Genomic DNA, 13,887 nt, shown 5'->3' on the forward strand with positions numbered 1-13,887 from the left:
CAACTTGTTATCAAAGTATTACTCGAGATGATTTTATTTACGTTCTTTGGATATAAGAAATGGTTCTATTTACGTAAACAGTTTGTTTCTTTATCTCAACAAGTGTGGATGGAAGTGAAGTATACCTTCCACACGTAGCTTGAAGTCAGTGTAAATAGGGAATTTATATTGCTCCCACTCTGTTATTTGTTTACCCTCATCATCTATTGTGTGAAAGGAATGTACTGCCACGTCCTCTGGAATTGGTCCAGGTCTTGGCCCAAGATGCCGTTGTTTTCGGAAGACAACCTACGAGGTCGATTTGGATATACATATACGCGCACATCAATTAGGTATGAGAGGGAGAAGATAATAACATTCTACATAACAAAAGAAATATTTGATATGGATAATTGCTAAAAAATATTATGTTTTCTGTAATGCACTTTCTTATTAGGAAGAGCTCTATCGTTTGATTAGAGTTAATATGTAAGTGCCGGCATAATAACAGAGATAAGATAGGTCCTAACTAGAGGGTTGGAGGCTAAATATCGCCCATCCAAATTGTTGGATGTTTCCTATTATCTCTAAATTTCTTATCATAAAAACATCATGTGATTTAGAAATCTTTAGCATATAAAATTCTTATACATCCCGTGGTTAAAAATAGTTAAATCAAATAGTACAAAAAATATAATTTTTTTTTTACCTATAGATATATAAGCTAGAGATCTCGAAAATCATATAAGTTATAGATAATAAATAGTTTAGATAGTAGACCATATCCACCAACTCAAGTCACCAGCACCAAATCTTAGATATCCGATCTGAACTGATCTTATTTAGAACATTCTATGAGCACCCATATATTAGCTCTGCTCCTATAATTTTTCAAAGAAATGGTGATACAAGGTTAACCACCATATCATTAAGCTTATGAAATGATAAACAAAAACAAAAAGCCATGCGATGACAACCCAGCTAGATCTAAATGCTCTCATATTCATCCTCTCTGCAGAACAACCCAACTCAGAAGCAATCTCCCTGCTGTCACATTTACAAATATTAAGAGAGTGAGGTCTCCCAATTCAAGATCCAAAACCTCCTACTTTGTTAGCATAAAGAGCAAATTTATCTATAGCTTAGTGGTAACACCTCTTACCTTTGAACAAGAGGTCTTGGGGCTCATTGGCTGGTAGATGATGTTTCAACCTACCACAGCAATGCTTGTTGCCACCAACAACCATTTGTAGGTCAAACTCAAAACAGGCTGATGATTCCTAGTTGTGGGATGCCAACCAACATCCTTAAGACTTGCAACATTAAAAAAGTTGGGAACTGCGCCTCCTAGCTCAGCAGCTCTATCAATGCATCCATTAGTCCACAAGATTGCCATGGTATCCTTCGGAATTCTTTTGCCCTTTTGCATTGATGGAATTCGGAATTCTTTTGTCAACAGAGCGATGAAGCAGTATTCAATTCTAAAAATTTTAGGAGAAGGAATAGGCCCGCCATTTCCCCAAGCCATTTTTAATGACAGAACTAATTAATCCCCAATTCCATTTCTTAGGAGTTACTTGTCAAGGAAATTAAAATAGCAGAAGCTTGAAGTGTTAAGAAATTGATGTCGTCAATATCAACGGGCTGATTTGGTTGTTTAAAATTCATGAGATTTTTTTTTTTTTTTGGCTCATAGGATGGATTATATGCTGACTTGACTAGAAATGAGTTACTGTTGGGGGATCAAAATATTCAAGATACTATTATTGGAATTTTTCCCAATTATTTTGGGATAATTGGGTATCATATTGTCTCAAAAGCATTTTAATTATTGTATCCAGATCTTTTAACGCATTATTATCATATCACAATATTTATATCCCAATATTTTTCCTCTAATTCATTCTGAAAATATCTTGCAAATATAGAAAAATATCAGCAAAAATCAATTGCTTTAGACCCCAAAAATTTCCAAGAAAAGCACCCGATCACCTATATGATGTCAACCACCCTTCTTTATAGAAAAGAAAAACAAAAAAACCACCTCATCTCACTATTTGGACTATATTTTCTTCAAAAAAGAAAAAAAAAAAAAAAACTTCACTGCACTACTTATTTTTGTGCTCACAATATCAGTGGTGATAATTTGCGAGCTAGCACATTGGATCTACTCATCACCTACGTGACTCGTGTTTGCCCAAAATTCCAAACTGCCACAGAGGACTAGTGATGCTGAGAAGCAACGCCCTTTAGAAATATGAAAAAACTTTATCAACTTAATGACCGTGAAACACGTCATGAGGTTAGGCAGGCATTTGGACACCGAGGTATTAATATAATATTTCATGCAGTGACGCGTATTCCAAGAGGATGCTATCACACGCTACGGAAAGATCCTTTTCCGCATCATCCAAACTAAAACTATAACGACAACAACCGGCTCTTTTGGAGACCAACTAAAAGCATTACTTGCGGCACTCTTCTTCCAACCATTCTCCCTCCCCACCCAACCAAACCAACCAACCCACCTATTCTCCTCTCCTCTTCCTTCTCTGCTTCCCTCCCACGAAAGAAAGAATCTCTTCCTTCCTCTAAGCTCATGGATGAGAGGCCGAGCTGTCGTCCACCAACCAAAAAAGGGTGGTTCGACGGGCAGTTTGAACACTATGACAAGGAGATGTTAGTGGGCTTCGAGCTCTCCAATCGATCTTCTGGTGTCGCCGACCTCCTTCAGAATTGTGACCTTCCCCCTCCACTCAAGCTCTTCTCACCAATCGAAGATGATGATAAAAAGAATAAGATCGATACCATCGGTTCTACACCTTTGGTTGTGCCACAGAAGTCGCTCCTAAAAGCAGCTCCCAGGTTAGTTGCGGGACATCGATTAGCTTTTGGATATTTCATTTCGATCAGGTTGTTTAACAGAAGGATGATATCTATGCAGCAAGGCTAACAGGTGGGATGGTGAATTGGGATCGGATAATGGTGGAGAGAATCCAAGCCTGCTGAGAGCTCTGCAGCTCTCGCAAACACGAGCAAGGGAAGCCGAGAAGGCGGCGTTTCAGGCGAATGCTAGAAACGAGCAGATGGCCTCGCTGCTCCTGCAGGAGTCATTGAGACTCTCGGCTCATAGGCAGTGGGTGAAGCTGCTCGAGATGGAGGTCTCCATGCTTCAAGAGAAGATATTGTGGTCACAGAAAGAGGAGGAGCATGCGGAAGATACTGCAGTGCCCGCAGCAGCTGCATGGTGCTTGACGTTGGCAATCTGTCTGGGAATTGCTGGAGTTGGCCTTGCATTCGGCCGCTACATATTTTGATGGCTGTTGTCCAAAGAAAACATAGTGGATTTAGTTTCTATCAAACAGAATGACAATTAGATAGATTTAAAATGCTATACCTGTGTACATGAAACCAAATTAAACAATTCAAGCAATTATAGATGACACTGCTTGCAGGTTCCTTCATTACTTTGAGAGAGGGAAAAAGAAGAAACATAATTATAGAGAATATTTACAAATTAACGTTCTTTATACATAAATGGGACGATAAAGCACAAGCTGTGCACTGTTATTTTGTCTGGAGACATCTGGATGGAAGCCTGCATTGTAATCCCACTGATGCAGGGCTCCGCGTCCGATGTCTACTGAAAAGTGCTGTTATTCCTATAGCACTGCTTCATATATTGATCATATGGGACAACATTGTTAGATAAGAGGATAGTTGAGGCTAATATAACTTGCAAACAGCTACACAAACAGATGGTTTCCTATTCACAGAGCATTTTTATCTACATAATAACGGGAAAAAAAAAAAAACTTCAGCAAAATCCAGAAGATACTTCATACTATAGCATGGTGTGATGAAGCGAGGTGACTGTAACATTTCTCACTGCTTTCGAATGACTCCAAGCACACCCAGCAGATGTGGACTCCACAACGGCATGCGACGTGGTTGCACCCATCCACCTTCTCTATTATGTGGCTGCAGGAGGGGCAGTCCTTGACATGCTCCTTCCCCAGTCGCCATTCCACCACCGAGAGGTTTGGGTCCTCCTTGAACTCTCTGTATTGCTCACAGGATACAAAAGGATGGTACTCCAAATGGCATTTGGTGCAGACCTCTGCCGAGCAAGCACCACATACAAAATGCCCGGCCGCTGCATTCGGTGTGGAGACCTCATACACCGATGGGCAGTCAGGAGTGGGACAGAAGCGATAGGCCCCTTCACTGGATGCCACAAAGGCACCCAAGGAGGCTCTGAATAGTTCTTCCAACTTGTCACTACATAACAAAGACTTCAGGTCCACAAGCAGTAGAGGCGTTCCACAACCCTTCTTGGTGCAGCACAATGGAAATCCATCCCGTGATCTGATAGCAGACTCGCACTGTTCTATCAAACAAGTGCGACAGAAATCATGACCACACTCCTCAAGCTTGAAGGGCTCCTCCAACTCACACAGGCAAATGGGGCAAATAGCTTCGTCCAGTGATTGCTCGAATGCACTGCCACTTCCAAGAGACTGAGTCACCTCAGATATAATTTCTTCCACCTTTTGTTTCAGTTCGTTGCTTCCTTGAACCGAGAGGATATGATCTCGCGTCTTAAGAATCACATTGACACCAGGGACCTTTTCCTTCAGTCCTTGAAGGTCTGGTCCAAACCTCCGAACAACCTCTTTCATCAAGCCTGGAGGCAGGTTGTGGCCCCGAAGTCGGATCTCAAGTTGCTTGTTCTCATGAAACGAAAGTACCGACCTCACCAGCTTCACCTCAGCTGCATCCACTGCTTTCTGAGGTCCAAACACTTTAACAATCATGTTCTGTCTGTCATACATGATGCAAGTTCTGGTCTCTCGCTCCACAGATTTCATAAGCACAATACCATCCCGGGATTGCAGCACTCTTGGAGTGAGGTTTGGATGACTTATTGTCTTGCCTTTCAACAACTGCTCCAGAGGATTCCTCAAATCTGCGATGGTTTTTGGGGAATTAGCAGATAACTTTATCCGAAAGGCACCATTTTCATTCCTTTCCAAATTATAAGACACACCTGTAAAGGAGGAGAAACCAGGGAGTAAATGGATATGATCCAAATGCTGGTTAACAAACTAGGACAACTGAAAGACACTCGGTCAATCAAACTCTGTTAGTGTAAAGCTAGTTTTTTTAACAGTCACCATACTGGGTACCCGATAAGGAAATAAGGAAAATGCAACCACAATAAGAATATCAAGACTGGAGCAATAGTTCAACATGACGTTAGAAAATAAGCAAGCAGCACAATAATATATTTTCTTCTTAGATACTTCCTCCTCTTCCTTGAGTACAACCACGGAAATTTGCAAAATACATTTAGAGAAAATTCCTTTGTGATGAGTGATCAAAATCATCACTTGGAACTGGCAAAAGGGAATGAGAATAACCTAACAACTATGGACACTCCTGAGCAAGAAGCAGATTCCCGAAAGCAGTTAAGCAATCATTAAGCGAGTGATAACTTCTATCAGACAGAGGACCATAGCAACAGGGACCCTTGAGAGCACGAATAAATCCCGCAAAAATATACTCATAGATTTAGAGTTTAACTTCCCAAAAAAAGGATTAGTAGCATATACAAAACTGTCACCTGAAAATCATGAGAACAAGTCGAGGCATAAAAGGATAATATTATTGGAATGAGGATTAATAATTAAGGATAAATGAACCTCAATTGATTACTAGGCATTTTATATAGCAACATTTCTGCGCAACTTGGGCCCCTTTTTTCAAAATGGTAACTATGGCCCAACGATGCCCCTGGTTTATCAGCTTTTCCTATCAGCAACTCATTTAGTCAAAAAAATCCAGCATGATGGTCACAAAAATGTTCCATGATCCTGCATATAATACAGAGCACCAGAAACGACACTCCATATTGTCGATTCTAATAGACAATTTATTGAACACCATGTTGCATCCAATTGTATGAAAGATTTGAAAATAATCAAAATTTTATCACGCTTTTCCATGACATAATTCCAAGTCATAAAGGAGCAATCAGAATAGAAGAAACTAGACACAAAGTTGAAACATTAAGCATAAACCTTAATCTGCACCAAACTAATAATGCAAGTCCCATCTATACAGAGGAAGGAAGTTAGTTCTAATAAACTATATCATTGAAGCATGAGAACATTTTAAAATGATTCTCTACATGAAGTGAGCCCTTCAAATCTGGAAAGCAACTCTGGGCCAGAAAGAACCTACCATGAAATCTAGAAGGTCTTTGGTAAGTAGTGAGACTTGCCTACCTGGTTATGCAGCTTAAACTCATGCAACAGGGGTGCAACTTTTCAAGATTCCTGAGTATTGGAAATAGTCCAGACAACAAGGGAAGGCAACGTGTGATATAGGAAGCCCATTTAGCTCAAAGGCACAAATTTATAAACTGAAGAGCCCAACTGAAAATGGACGACCATTCTTACAACTTACTATTAGACAAATATCCACCGCATTTCATAACAATGAGGCAGATAAACAGCTTTGGGAACCTTAAATATCAAGGTTGGGATATCAATTTTCATTTTCTCCACCAAAGATCATTCCCTATCCTTAACCTTTTTGATCATTTTCTGCAAGCCACTTATCTTATGGGTAATCAAACTTATTTTTTCCAATGGTGTAAACTCATCATCACTCACACCAGCATGATGCTCATGGCATCGGCCTCTTTTTTATAAATGTACAAGAACAATGTGAACAAAGGGCTAATTTGCTCAACTTTGTGTGATCCATTGACCATGAAACCTTCAAACACGATTGAATGGAGATTGTAGAAGCAGCTGGAATCCCTAGGCTGCAGAAATCAAGTTGCTTCCATGTGCTTGTCTGTTAGGCTAAAGGAATCAGTTATACTCCTGTTATGGTTCTTTGGGTTCCAAAAATCAGTTTCAATGCATGCAGCACAGAAGTTAAACATGTGTTCTCAAATAGAAGATTCATGTGCCTCAGCCAAAATGCAAACTTGTAACGATGACCATAACAGAAATCATCAGCTGGATCAAATGCAACCCGGTTGCCGACTTCAAATGAAAATCCCAAAAAATAAGAAAAACGGTGAAGTCGGCAACAGAAAACTGAAAATCCCAAAAAGTAAGAAAAAACAGTGAAGCCAGCATGTTGCCAACTTCACCCAATAAATCCCCCCAAAATAATATGAAACAGGGGCTGAAGCCCCTGTTTCGATTGGGAGGAGGGCAGCACCCCTCCTCTGGCCTTCACCGACCTTGCTGGCGGAGCAGCAGCCTCCTCTCCCTATCCTTTCCTCTTTTTGCCCTCTTCTAGCTTCCACCGAGCTCGGCAACAGTGCAAAGAGCTTGGCTGCCCTCTGGCAGCCTCCAGAGGCTCTTTCTTCCTCCCCCGCACTCCACCCCCACCCTTTTTTATCGCTCTTCCTCTCCTGTTCTCCATCTGCCCTCTCCCTGTGTTGGTTCGGACTTGATACGGACAACATAGGGGCATACCAAACTATACCGCTGGAAGACCTGTCCGAGCTCCAATACCGGCACAATGAACCTCGATGTTATATGTTCTACATACGTTACAATCTGGCACCAAATCTAAGTGTAGAGCATCGAATTAGCAATTACAAGTCTGGGTCCTTAATATAGAAACAACTTTGGATCTCTTCCAGTGTGTGTGTGTGTGTGTGTGTGTGTATATATATCTCTGTGTGTGTGTGGGGCATGCGTGCGTGCTCGCGCGCTATCAGGAGGTTACTATTTTAATAATTGACTAATTAATCTGAAACTCATCATCACCTGGGACTCAAGAAAGAGGCTTAAATATTACTTTTGTGAACCCAGCTGATGTCATGCTGATAAGAGATGTGTAATATATAAGTAATCCCATTGGACTTCTCCCATAAATTGATCCATTTCTTTTCAGACATGAACACACTATTTAATTGATCTATTTTGCAATTTCTCCAGCGGTGCTCTACATCCCACACTCATGCTCCAGTTCTTATAATTGAGTAATTCATCTACGGAGTAATGCACATACATCTGTGGATCAACAGATAAAAAATAGAGACATTTGGCATCAACTAGATCATCAGGCATGATTTTCAGCAAACATAAGTACAAGGTGAAACTAAATTATTAAACCAAGAATAATTTATGCAACAGAAATAAAAGTGAATAAAGATGACTCAATTTGATAAATGGTTAAAACACATATACCTTTCTGATTCTTGAACCTTTCAAGTAGTTGATCCATTTGCTTCTTAAGAACAAAATAAACATGAGGAGAGCAAGATACTGAACTGTAAAACATATGCTGGCACTGTATCTTTTGCCATGGTAGACAGCAAGGGAGCACTCTCCCTTGGATGTAATTCAAAGCATTTGCTGCTTCCAAATGTAGATTGCCATCAAATGTAATTATTGCTTTCACCATCCAATCTCTTGGTTCATAGTCAAAGACTTCGACCCAGAAACAGTTACTTGAATTCTTGCTAGGCATGAAAGGAGCAATTTCTCTAACAAGAAATTCTGCATAAGTAGATGGTGGGAGGTTATTCATGGCTTCCCCTCTCAACAAACGAACACCCAGGATTCTCCTTTTTGTTGCTCCTACAAATGCATCATATATTTCTGGTTCTGTAATATCCTTTTGAATTCCTGTCACAAAAACACAATCCTTGGATTTCACACTGACTTCACAATTAACATACCTTTCACCAATGAGCAATGTAGAGCAGTCTTTAACTATAAATTCAGCATCCTCTTTTGCACACGCAATCAGCGCTACTCCCTTGCTAGGCCTACGTGGCCAACAAACTTTGGCTTTTACTGAAGGAAATGGCAACACTTTATGATCTCCTGCCCTCAACGGAAGAACTTTCAATAAGGAACCATGAAACTCTACATTATTTAGCCTGGCTACAGCATCTTCTGCAGCCTCAGGACTCAGAAAGGTTACCTTGCCCCATTTGTTTAAGTCTGATCCCCCTTGTCCACTCCCTGCATGCTTATGAAAATTAGCTATTCCATACCCATGTTTATCAACCATCACGAGAAGTTCCTTGTCATCGAGAGTATGTGCATTTGGATGGGATATCTCTACAGTTAGGTATCTCTTTCGAAGTTCTACATGCTTAATTTCAGCACCTGAACCAAACAGTGCAATAGGAGAAACACCAAGACTTCCATGATACAAGCATTTCTCAATGCATTCATCCCTTAACCATTGTGTTTCCAACTCCAAGGCATCATTAACAATAGAACAAACTTTTTCCATACTGTTTTTTGGGGCAAATAACTGAATTTCTCTTTTGTTGAAGTCAACATCAATACAGATATTTTTGTCCTTGCAAACTTCTTGAACACTTGAAACTAGGCACCGTAGGTTATTATTAAATTTTCCACATAGCCTTTTAAGAAGATTAACACCAACTCCAGTAACCACATTCATATGCATCTTCTGGCTCTCCAACTGCATGACATCAAATAATGGAGGCTCAATGTTGTACAAGCAATCATAGTCAACAGCTGTCACACAAAACAAATATTGATCTGATATCGACAAAATTTCACCAAAAACTACCCAGCTTGGCTTGTGGCCATATACTATTAAGGAACATGAAGGATGCAGGGGCAGATTTTGACCTGTTAAAGCCACTTTGTAACCTAGTTGATCACATCCAGAATACATTGCTGTATTTTCAGCAAGGGATGCAAGTATAACCTTCTTCAATGACTTGTCATGCTCACTGGGTTTATGTGGGTTCCATAACCAGTAATTTGGAATGACAATTTTGAGTTCATGTAGAAGGCAGTTTTTCAGATCCTGCATGGTATCCTGACATCTTCTCATTGACTTAGCATTGATGCTGTTCTGCCAGCACCATTTGCTTTTACTTTCATTTTCATCTTCCCATTCCTTGTAAACAGAAAGCAGAGTGAAAAGGTCACCATCATGATGGCAGAATGGCACTTTCAGACAGTCTGCTTTAAGTTTCTGCTCATGACTACCAACTCTGCAAAATATGCTGCTAGCATTTGTCATTACAGCAGCAAGAACCAAGCCTTCTTTGATCAAGCCACAACTAACGCAATCAAGAATAATTTTTCCAAGTCTTGGTTCAATACCCAATTTGATCAGGCAGTGTCCAGTCTCAGTTAATTCAAATGCATCCTTGCAATGAATTATGGCACCTAGTTGGATTAGACTCTGTGTTGCTACCTCAATTGCCTTTGGACTTGGGGCATCAATAAACTCAAAGTCTTGTACATTCTTTACACCTAATGCAAGAATCCTCAAGCACGCAATTCCAAGGTGCACTTTACGAATTTCAGGCTCCTGATGCATTTGCATTGATTGGAAATCATGTTCTGAGTAAACCCTGTAGCACCGGCCAGGTGCTGTTCTACCTGCTCGACCAGCTCGTTGATTTGCAGAACTTTGGCTGATCCTGCAAACCTTAAGCACATTCACACCACTGCTCGCATCAAACTTGCTCTCTTTGACCATTCCAGAATCAACAACATACTTGACATCTTGAATAGTAAGTGAAGTCTCTGCTACATTAGTGGAAAATATAATCTTCCTTTTTCCAGGGTAACTTTGGAAAACACGATTTTGCTCTTCACAAGAAAGTTTTCCATGCATTGGCAAAACAACTGCAGAGGGGTCATTAAACTTTTCACAAGCCCATTCTACTTCGATCTGTGAAGTCAAGAATGCAAGAATAGCACCATCATCCTCTGTCTTGTGAATCACATTCACCATCTTAACCACATCAGAAAGATATGAAGGATAATTACCAGAATAATATTTTGTAATGAAAGCATAAGAATCATCAGCAGATATATCAGGAACATATTTGACTTCAACAGGGAAGTTTCTTGCCATTACATAAAAGGTGCTGCAACCACAGAAGTAATCTGAAAGTTTGCTAGCATTAGCTGTAGCAGACATTATTATAAGCTTTAGATCATTCCTCTCAAGCAGCTTTCTCTTTATCAATGCCAACAACAGATCAGTATTCAAGCTTCTTTCATGAGCTTCATCTATGATGATATATGAAATACCACCCAGACGGATCCCATTCATGCAGTGTTGCAGAAGACAATGGTCTGTCATAAATATCACCTTAGAATTGAATAGCTGGGATGATGAGTAGGTCGGATAAGAAACCACAGAATTCTCAGCATAGCATCCATAACTTTCCTCTGCAATCCTTTGTGCTAAAGATATGGCAGCAATTTTACGTGGCTGAGTACACACAACTGATCCATCAGTGACTAGCCCTGAATCAGCAAGATATTGGACCAATTGTGTACTCTTTCCAGAACCAGTCTCCCCAATCAAGATCATTACCTGTGATTATAAAAGTGGACAAAATCTTAAAATTGACTTTTGGATGATCAGTACACAGAAACTCTCTATCATAGTACAAGATCACACAATTGGAAGGGCAAATCGACGTCAACACACCAAGTATTAGGCCCACTTGCTGTTTTTCTTGTGTGTGCCGGTGAATGCTTGGGGTTGTGGAGGGATTCTATCTTGATTTCTCTTTTTATTTAGCTTTTAGTAACAATTTACAAGTTCATAGTTTAATGATTTAATATTCAACATTAGAAGGCCAAATATGGTATTTTAGTTTAGTCCTATTTTCAAGAAGTGGAAAATAAGCTTATTGATGCCAACTTTAAAGTTACAAGACCATCCACTGGCTGGAAAAGAGGACTGTCAAAGGCTCATATATAGGCCATACAACTTACAACAAACACAATGAGCAAAACCAGAGCGAAGAGGATATGAAATTTGGCTTCTATATAGGCCATACAACTTACAACAAAGACAATGAGGAAAACCAGAGCGAAGAGGATATGAAATTTGGCTTCTATCCCTATTTTTATGATTATGGCTTTAACAGCTAGTCAACTGCTCCTTTTCTTACTTTCTTTCCCTTGGTGTCCTAAGTCATATCAATGTATCTACTTGTCCTTTATTTTCTGCATTTGGGCAAGTATGCATACACATGCATATATATGACATGTATGAGTGTATAAAGCCCTCCCCTTCTAGGACTCAAGGGAGATTACCCTCAGCACTGATTTAAATAGTTTGAAGAGGGGGAGTAGTAATTATATCAGAAACATGGCAACTCTACTGTCCTAGAGATATAATTACTAACCATGAACTAAACTAATCCTAATTAAGCAAACTCCTTGGATGCTCCTGCATCAGAAAGTTTGTCAGTGGACTTTATCTAAGAGTTATTGATTATAATCATGGAATGTTGTACCAGATCGAACTGCCTGGTACACCCCATACTGTACCATCCCGATCTCACATTGGTATGACATCTCATACTATATTGAGACCGATATGGTATCTCGTATTGTACTGATACTCGATAAGCCATCTCGTACCGTACCAAAATGCATACCAGCATTGTAATATGATGCTACTAGTACAGGATCCGGTATTGTGATGGCGAAACTTGATTATAATACATTTTTTTATATAATTTCATTTAATCATATGGTTTCCTTTGAGGATGTTGAACATTAATGGTATTTTGGTTTCACACCTCAAAGTTCAAGCATGTGTGAATTTTGGGCCATGACATTATAACCCATTCTTTCTTTTAGAAAAATCCTTGTTTGTTTACTCCATAATCCTTTTAGTATGATCTTTCCTAGATTTTGCCAATTTATGTAAATTTTCAATATTATGTTATTTTCACAAATTTTTCTGTTTGACCTTATCCATTCGAAAAGCTGTCTTAAAATAATCTTTTCACTAATTTGTGTTATAGCAATAATTTTGTTGTTTACTTTTTTTCTCGCAAAATGGCAATGAGAGAATAATAGACAGAGTATTTTTTGGTACAATCTAGCCAAAGAGGAAATTTGTAATTAGGGTTTTCCTTATCAGTCTGCAAATGATATTTCAAATTCTTCTTACTTTCATTATTTTTTTGGTATGATCTTTTCCTTGTTTGCATCCATTTTTTCCAAATTTGCTTACACCAAAAAATATTATAATTAAGTTTTTGTTTCTTTTGTGATAGAAGCTGGTTTTATTATTTTTCCCCCATTTGTTTATAAACAAAACCGTAATTAGGTGAAATTTCCTCAGGGTCATCTATGGCTGACATTTTAATTTTTTTTTCCTTATTTGTTTATATATAGGATTATATATGTTCTAGGATAAATGAAAGGATATTTTTAGTAAATGAAAATGAAAGAGAATGTGGAAAGAATCATTTTTCAGTTCTGAAACTATCAAATTTTAATATACTATGGACAAAGCCATGAAAAAGATGCCAAATAAACAGCTCGGCAATTGACAGCTCCAATTGAGTTAACAGGGATCCCTCGGGAATTAATTGAAGTGATTAACATGTAATTCAGCACAAAGTTACATAAATGCCAGATACAGCTCGGCAATTGACAGCTCCAATTGAGTTAACAGGGATCCCTCAGGAATTAATTGAAATGATTAGCATGTAATTCAGCACAAAGTTACATAATACTATTAGGACACTACATGCATAGACAATTTGAGAAACAATTCTTAACCAAGTCAATATTAATATGAAAGGATCAAACAAATGATACCTTTATATTAAGATTTATCATAAAATCTGATGTCTGCAACGTATGAAATTTGAGTTGAGAAGATTTAGACGGAGTTGGTGTCTTGGTGACATGATTTTAATAGATGATTTCTATGTATAGCCCCAAAGATGCTATGTGCATTAGCTAACCACATATTTGCTGTTCTACACATTGTATAACCTTTTTTTTATAGGAAAAAAATAAAAATAAATGTTTCACACTTCATACTAGTTTCTAATTTAAGGAAAAATCAAGAATCATTAATTAGCATATAATTGGCTTATACAAT

The 13,887-nt window shown here is 38.8% G+C and overlaps 2 protein-coding genes across 2 annotated transcripts in view; one reads left to right on the forward strand and one right to left on the reverse strand.

Annotated features, from left to right (window-relative positions):
- The first annotated feature begins 2,432 nt into the window (after positions 1 to 2,432).
- LOC105060555 (uncharacterized) lies at positions 2,433 to 3,443 on the forward strand. Its single transcript, XM_010944321.4, has 2 exons — positions 2,433 to 2,844; positions 2,924 to 3,443. The coding sequence occupies exons 1-2, from the start codon at positions 2,579 to 2,581 to the stop codon at positions 3,294 to 3,296; spliced, it is 639 nt and encodes a 212-aa protein (XP_010942623.1). The 5' UTR covers positions 2,433 to 2,578; the 3' UTR covers positions 3,297 to 3,443.
- A 45-nt stretch (positions 3,444 to 3,488) lies between these two features.
- Positions 3,489 to 13,887, reverse strand: part of LOC105060553 (ATP-dependent RNA helicase DEAH12, chloroplastic-like) — a 32,944-nt gene continuing 22,545 nt past the window's right edge. Inside the window, exons 2-3 of the mRNA XM_010944320.4 lie at positions 8,202 to 11,343; positions 3,489 to 5,029 (exon numbers count right to left, since the gene is read on the reverse strand). Of these exons, the coding sequence (XP_010942622.2) occupies positions 3,819 to 5,029; positions 8,202 to 11,343 (4,353 nt within the window). The 3' untranslated portion in view covers positions 3,489 to 3,818. The remainder of the gene's footprint in view (positions 5,030 to 8,201; positions 11,344 to 13,887) is intronic.

Source organism: Elaeis guineensis, chromosome 13 (assembly GCF_000442705.2).
Source record: "Elaeis guineensis isolate ETL-2024a chromosome 13, EG11, whole genome shotgun sequence".
Taxonomy (NCBI): Eukaryota; Viridiplantae; Streptophyta; class Magnoliopsida; order Arecales; family Arecaceae; genus Elaeis; species Elaeis guineensis.